General features: G+C 38.8%; 1 protein-coding gene across 7 annotated transcripts in view; it reads right to left on the reverse strand.

Moving 5' to 3' along the window:
- The window catches only part of cftr (CF transmembrane conductance regulator), a 38,288-nt gene that overhangs the window by 29,917 nt on the left and 245 nt on the right, over positions 1-8,126 (reverse strand). The window contains exons 1-5 of one of the 7 annotated variants that reach the window (XM_079345910.1): positions 7,887-8,086; positions 6,707-6,816; positions 4,900-5,038; positions 3,274-3,384; positions 828-939 (exon numbers count right to left, since the gene is read on the reverse strand). In XM_079345910.1, coding sequence (XP_079202036.1) covers positions 828-939; positions 3,274-3,384; positions 4,900-4,952 — 276 coding nt within the window. In that variant the 5' untranslated portion in view covers positions 4,953-5,038; positions 6,707-6,816; positions 7,887-8,086. Of the gene's footprint in view, positions 1-827; positions 940-3,273; positions 3,385-4,899; positions 5,039-6,706; positions 6,817-7,886; positions 8,090-8,126 lie in introns of those variants that run through there. The other 6 variants (XR_013779237.1, XM_079345909.1, XM_079345912.1 and 3 more) reach the window with 6 other exon arrangements.

The raw sequence follows: 8,126 nt of genomic DNA on the forward strand, positions 1-8,126 counted from the left end.
ATATATATATATATATATATATATATGTATATATATATATATATATATATATAGCACCTCAAGACTCAAAGACACAAAACAAAAACAAATAAAACAAAAATGACGAGGACGGTACGAGGAACACTCAGACACACAGACACCACATGACTTTAATTGATGGTTTCATAGAATTGTGCACCCTCAGTCTAAGATAGCACATGTTAACACATGACACATTTTTCAATACTTCAGGCCTGACTTATAACTGCTAGAATAATTTCATTTATTTATTGCATGTAAATGCATCAAGTGCAGATGTCCATAACAAGAAAAACAAACATGCACTGTTACTCAAAAAAAACATCTTATTCAAATGCACTGAAAACCTGCTCTGTATGCCCACACAACCTCTTTAACATCTAACAGGCATTCTTGTTGCCATGTCACCCACCTCAAACCGTATCAACTGACGCAATGGCTGTTGTCAACATAGTCCCCACAAGTCTTAGACAGTGAGGTGGATTTGCGACACTATGGTGCGACATGCTTGGGATTTTTGTGCGTCATGCAACTTTAGCTCTGCAGTCTGAACTCCAAACACACACACACACACACACACACACACACACAGACACACACACACACTCACACACTGAACACTCACACACATTCAGGAGGAGCTGTTCTAGTCTATCTGCTTTGAGCTAAACAGAACACAAATAAAAGAAACCCATCATTGCATTCGACACATTATAAGTATTAGAAGTTTAAAGATACAACTCAACACCTTTTAAGTCTCGTTTATGTCACATCAGCTTCTCGCTGAGGTGACAGAGCAGCACACTCACCCCGAGGTAGAGGAGGACCCCAAAGAAGGCGAAAGGGGCGAGGAAGCAGCGGGCCAGCGCTCTCATCAGCCGTGGCTGCTTCTTGGCTGACACCACCTCTCTGTCCCATTCTCTGCAGAGAGGACAACACAGTTACAACACAGTTAAACAGCAGAGCAGCCAGGATGGAGAAACAACAGCCGCCAAATGTCAGCAAACTCGGGCTGCTCTATTTGTTTACTACTTCGACTGGAAGCCAACGAGCCACCAGCTGCTCAGTTTTAATGGTCTATTTTTACTTTTTGTTCTTTTTTCAGGCCAGAAAGTGAATCTGTAGTGAATCTAGAAACTGACTGGGAGAGTCATTTGGAATTAGATACAAGAAGACCTATTCAAGCTAATATTTAATAAAAAGGGACATTAAATCTCAATAGGAATGTGACATTTTCAACAAATTGGATTCATCAATGGATTTTTTTTAGAGGACAGAACAGCTGTTTTATGTTGAGGAGATTTTATTTTGTTGAAAATTCGACCTTCTGTGTTTTAGCTTGCACGCTTTACATCAGTCAGTGTAGCTTCAAGTTTGTTTGCCTTGTTACGACACTTTGGTATTAACTTCCCACAACTGGCCCTGTGAGCAGTCACAGAGACCGTAAGTAGCTGCATTGTTCTCTGAGAGTCATTTATAACCGGGGTGATTTGGCTGAGCAGTTTACTGGTGAGTGATGGGAAAAAAATTGAGGAAGAGAAAGGATGACTGAAGTAGGAGAAACCAATAAAGGAAGGAAGGAAGGAAGGAAGGAAGGAAGGAGTGATTGAAGGGAAAAGAAGAAGTTTTATCTACTATGGTATTAATGTCCTGACGCTGAATATTAATGGATTCTCACGCTGAGGGTAAAGATGACAATAAGTGGAACTGGTGCTTACTTACTATCTCACTTCACAGAAAAATCAAGGTCGGCTGAAGCAAACAGGTCCAACACATTAGCATCAGAGCAGATACTGACCCCAGTTAGGGCGGCAGAATTTAAAGACTCACGTCTGTGTTGTCTGTGTTGTCTGTGTCTCTAGTCCATGTAAGAAGCTAAACCCTCCAAGTCCGCCATTTCTAATCTATGGGATGTTTTGTATATGTCTTCACTTGTACTCTTTTCTTCTCTGGGAGTATAGCATGAGAAAAGCTGAGTGAACTGAAATGACCTCAGTTGGTGGGTGATGAAGGGCTTGACCGTACACAGCGTGCTGAAATGGAAGGTAAAGTTCACATTCCCATAAGTCTTGACTGTTTGTCTGATCGGAATAATGAAACTTACAATCGCCCACCATGGCTCATTCATCACCCGGTGGGCAAAGGGCCCTTTCTAAAGGTCGGCTTTTTACACCCGTTTACATTAACTGTCTTGTTGGCACCATTCAGTATGATGCGGGCCCCTGGGTAACCAAGAGTCGAGGCCAACACGGGACACAGCAGTGGTTGTTATGTAAGGTGAAAAATCGAAGAAAAACAACAACAACAAAGAAAGAGATAAATGAAAAAACTTTAAAAAACAATGTTGAGTAAAAAACATTTAAAAAACAAACTAAATGTGAAATTTTAACATAAGGGAGAATGAGAACAGCTGCAACAGAAGCATTTAGATATTGGTGAATATTGTGACATTCAATTAAAGTGGCACTGAAAAACTTTTCTCTTTTTTTTTTTCTTTGAGTGACTAATGAAACTGTTTTCATTTAAACTCTTTGATTAATTTTTTATTTGTGTATTTTCATTAACAAGCTGATACTGGAGGAGAATTATCAAATGTGCATGTGAGAGAAAAATGGAAAAATCAAAATCCAAGAGAGAAGAGTTAACCTTGTCCATCAATCCACCCGTTTGCCTTGTTGTTTGTTTGGCACACACACACACACACACACACACACACACACACACACACACACACACACACACACACAGACACACACTTCGTTTGTGTCAGGCTTCATTTAAATGCCAGCCCATATTTTAACTTCACTCTGAGGGAAGGATTGCTACTGTAAACACATGAAAAGGGCAGGAATGTAAAAACACATCCAGGGTGCAGGCTTCCAGGTTACCGTTTTTTTTTTTTTTTTCACCTGTCATTCAGGTTTGAGAATATTAAACGTTGTGTTACAGCAGCTATGCAAATGAAAAGTTCCCTCAGTAAAAGACTCATGCTCCATGTTTTCATACATGCAAATATACTTAGTGATTTGATGCATTTCAACAAACACCTTACAGATCCCTCTTGAAAAAGAGGATGAGGGAAAAGGTCCGTGTGCAGCACTGCCATGCTTCTTGAATGGTCGTAATGTCAGTTTGGTTCTTTAGACTCTGGTCATTTTTATTCTCATTGAATAAAGATATTTGAGAGTCCTCCAGTAGATTGCATAGACTGGCACACTATTGATACGTTGAAGTTAACACTTAAATGTCACAAACCTTTCGAGTCTCTCAGAGAGGTTGTCCGCCAGATCAAAAGAAGGAGCTTTGTACACATCTGAAAGCTCTAACTTCTTTCTGAAGCCCTTCCTCAGCAGCGGTGTCATCCACCTGCAAGACATCCACAGATTCCACAGATTATTTCAGTATCAGCTGTGGAGGCACACAGGATAAATGTTAGTTTACGTTCTCTGACATGTGCCTCCAGATCTCTCAGGGGAATCTGATCGTATTTGTTTATGTGGGCAGAGGACAAAACTGATGCATGGGAGAAAGTGTTTTCAAGCCTTGAATGTAAGGTGTTTTGTTATCACTGAGGTTTAACGGTCCCACTAATGACAGAGATAAGACAGATAGTCAAGATGTTTGCTGTTCTTGGTGACATCATTTTAAGAAGGGCTGTCCCAGCCAGATGACACAGTAATGTACATCATCGTCTCCTCTCTTTGGGACGTCTTCATGGAGCGAACACCACAGCTCAAAGAGTTTTGTCTTCTTAGATTGAGGACCTTAAGTGTCAATCAAATTTTGCAGGATGAGAATTAAACCGTAGTAATACCATGAACTTTACCAAAGATATATCATAAGGTCATAATCACTTCACTTATTCTTTAAAGCCCTATTGCATGACAATAATAAAAATAATAATAATAATTAGTTATGATGAAGTTTATGAAGGTGAGGGGGCAAAATCAAACCAAAGAACGCTCTTTTTTTACTTGAAAAAAATGAAGATACGTTGGCAAAAATGTAGAGAATGAGTCTAAATGTGAGGACTACAGCTACATTTTAGGAATAAAGCAGAAATGTGCTAAATAAAGTCAACATGTCATAAATTCACAATGTCACATCACAATAAAGTTAAAGTTAAAATGTCAGAAATAAAAGTTTGAGACACATTTTTTCACAGCTGGAAAATAAAGGCAAAGTTAAGAGGCAAAATCTGCCAGACACAGGACAACTAAAAAGGAACTTTTTTAATTTTTTTAATTTCTAAAAAGTCTGACTTTAACGTCTGTGCCAGGTGTAAATTAAAATAAGCAGAGCAGGAAGATATTCATAAAAGATTTTGGTTTTGCTTGACCCTTATACTCTTCTATCCAACTCCTAGATTATCATTGACAGTCATGTATTGCACATCACCCCCCCCCCCCTTCCTGATAGCATCTTCTAGAACAAACCTTATCGCAGGAAACAAAATCACATTTCGCGCACAGTTTGAAACAGTCAGCTGCTCATTACATACATTACATAGAGCAGCATGTTTCGGTCTCCATAGTGCACTTGAGTTGAATATTTATGTCACGTCTTTTGAGAGACATGATCGCAGCATGACAGCACTTTTCAAACACTTGTGAAATTGGAACATATCCACATCTTTAAGGTTTCATGACTTTGATTTCCTTACATGCCTCGTGGTGTTCACCGCAGATATTCCCATCAAGCCAAACATCACTGATAATATGTCAAACGGACGTTAATGCCTGTGCGAGTTTATTAACAGCCATATCATCTCCCTATTATGATGTGAGTACAGTGAGGCAATAAGAGCTGCGCCTGCACCTTGCCAGACAATGTGCAGGCAAGGTACGAAGGTAAAAGACAAAGACTGGAGACATGTCTTACCAGAAGAAAAATTTGGAGAGGAAGTTTGCATCTTCCACTGGTGACTTCTGCATCCTAAGTGCGTCGCCAGTTTTGGTTCCTCTGCACCTGAGTCTTGTTCGTGCGCGTCGCTCACATTTGGATGTCCCCTGAGTGGTTTCTTTTCCACGGACACAGAGAGAGAGGGGGAAGAGGGTGGTCGCTTGGTTTTGTCCAACACAGTTTGTGCCTTTGGTAGAATCCAGCCACTGTTATGTTTACTTTTTTTTCTCCGACAATAAAAAGGCTGGTATCTCTTAACTGTGCGCTCCGCCGGCCCACTCGCTCTCTCGCGTCTCAGTGCGACAGTGAGAGGACAGTCCATCCTTTATGGGCTCGTCAAACCTTCGCGGAGACGCACGTCATTTCCACATCGAACAGCCTCAGGTTGCGTATTGTGGCAACAAGCTGAAGAGGCGAAGCTGATTCCATTGAGGCCACTGCAGGAGACGGTTATTGATCCATACACAGGGAACAATAAGAGTCCAGAGGTCAAAATGGAATATTTTGTCAATTTTTTGTAGAATCAAGAGGAAGTTCATGGTCCTCAATCAAACGCTTTAATAAAAGGACTGTCTTTGATTTGAATCATCTTAAGTAAAAACGTATTTTAGAGCATTAAAGAGTGTGCCTAATGTATATCATGCCTACAAAAACTTATCAACTCAAAGTTGAATGTGCACAACACTATAGAAAAACTAATATTTATTGTGTCATGTTTCCTGTAACTCAAAGGTCCCTTCAACCTGTCTGCATATCCACTGCAGTAACACCTGTGGAGATTTACACACAGATTGACACAACAAAATCAGGAATGTTACCTTCCATTCAAGTGTTTCTGCAGAATTTAGCCTTAAAAAACGGTTGAGGAAACAAAGTGTTTCATAAATTGGGACGTTTTTGCCGTGCAAGCTTCCACCAAAATGTTCCTGCAATTTTGGAAGGTAGAAGCCTACAAGCAGTGTTATAATGTTATAATAATGTTCAAACCAGGAAAACGATTAGGGCAGCACTCCAGACTGGTAATTGAATTGCCACTCAAACTAAAATCAGGTCCTCATCCTTTGAGTTGAAGTTTAAGTTCCACCATTTTTCATGTAGATTGTCAAGCAGAGCAGTTTAAAACACTCAGCACTGTCTGCAGCACAGGCTCAAATTCAAACAGACACAACATTACTGACTGTGTGTAATGATGTCATATGCTCTTTGATAAAGTATATATTTTTAGAGAGCAGTATTTTTTCCGTGTCTTACCAAACAAAACCCCAATCCAAAAAGAAAAGGTCTATTCTCTATTGATTGAACAACATAGGCTGTAATTCCTCCCACAGTCACCATGTAACAATCATTTTAATTTTATATAATATAGTATCTAAAAGCAGTGATTAGTCATTGTGTTTCTTATGTAGCTATATTAAAAAATAATTTTCTGGGAATCACTTGAAACAACCCATCTTGTAGCTCGCTTCTTTAAGTGACCTGGAAAACAAAATAACAGAGCTCACAAGTCGAAGATAGATGAATGACAGCATGGCTTTTAAACTTGGACTCCAACCCCCTGCCTCACTATCATTCGCAAAATAGCAGAAACAGTTCAGGACAACTAAATTAACTTGAAACTTTTTATCAGTTTCAGGTTACGCACAGTTTCAGGAGAGGGAGGATCAAAACCTCCAAACATTCCTTAAAGGAACAGAGATAAAAAGTGAAGATACAGTAAGCATTTAGTTCCCGAGAATCCCAACACACAAAGTATTATCTTTACTGTCCACACTTCAGAACAACTTACATCAAGAATTAGACATGAGCTGGGTAAATCTGCAGAGATCTTTGCAAGAAATCTTTGCAAATCTGGAATGTAAAGCTCATATCTGTCCCATGAAGCAGCCTTCTGTTACGCTGAACATGTGAAGAGAAGAAGAAATATATAACTGTGCTACTAGTAATGTCTTACCTTATAGCAGGTTTTCATTTGAGGAATAATTATATTGCACCAGGAGATTAATACAAAGAAAACTGTAGTAATGTAAATTAAAAGCTACAGGTACAGCTCCTGCTTTGAGTGAAAATGATCAAACACTTCATAGAAAAGACTGGTGTGCTGTGACTCTGAACTTTCTTTAACAGGGCTATTTTAGTTTAAAGAAAATTGTACATACTACAAGTATGAGAAATTGGAGCCATGGTGTGTGATGAACGTGAGCAATAATGCTTGACACAAATGTTTGATATTTAGTATTAATTCATCTGACAACAGAAAAAAAATATATAAATGAAGATCAAGTTTGGAAGGAGAAGACAGGCTTGTGCATGTTACAAAAACCAACACAGAGAATGCCATTCAATAAAACATATCAGTCCCTTTTAAATGCCTGTTGACAGACAACTTAAAGGTGACAATTCCTGTACCCCTACTAATTGGAAAATGTTTTTGTCCTCCAAAAGCAACCCATCGGCTATGTAAGACAGGAATTTACCTGAGATTTGTGTCTTATTTTCTGCTCTAAAAGGTTATTTAGACTTTGGGATCGTCTGTGTTTGGAACATGACAATGTCAAACCTGAGCTTTGTAATACTTTCTAGTCACCGCAGCTGACAAACACCAAGGTTAACTGCAAAAAGGAAAGAGTGACCTCTTCTGGACATTTACTGGCATTGCAGTCCCATTAGAGTTGTGTCCTGAATTATGACATCTCACAGGACTGTCAGCATACATTATGAATAATGAGAAACAGTTTGTTTATTTATTTATTTAGCAGTAATAGATGTCAAAGGCTCATATAAAAGCGAGTATTTGGACCAACAATGACTATTCTGGGTTAGTTTTTAGGTTAACATGAGACAGTAACAGGGCTATGAGGAACAGTTTGTACCAATGACACCGATGAAAAGTCAACATGCCACACATTTTGTTTAATGTTGGCATAATAGGTATATATTAAATATGAAACATATCATGAAACACTGACCACACATAACCACAATCTCAAGAAGAAGCCAGCATGTTAATTGTGATGTTTCCCTTCCCCTCCTTTCACCAGAGCAGCCTTTAAATAAAAAAAACAAACAAAAAATAAATCAAATAAGAAAATCAAATTACAGACTACACAATAGACTTAATTTACAGAAACATATTATTGGCTTTAAAACTAACATGACAAGTCAAATAAGCGTTAACAACTCAACTCAAAATACACCAGAAGAGAGCA

Source organism: Symphodus melops (genome assembly GCF_947650265.1).
Source record: "Symphodus melops genome assembly, chromosome: 6".
Taxonomy (NCBI): Eukaryota; Metazoa; Chordata; class Actinopteri; order Labriformes; family Labridae; genus Symphodus; species Symphodus melops.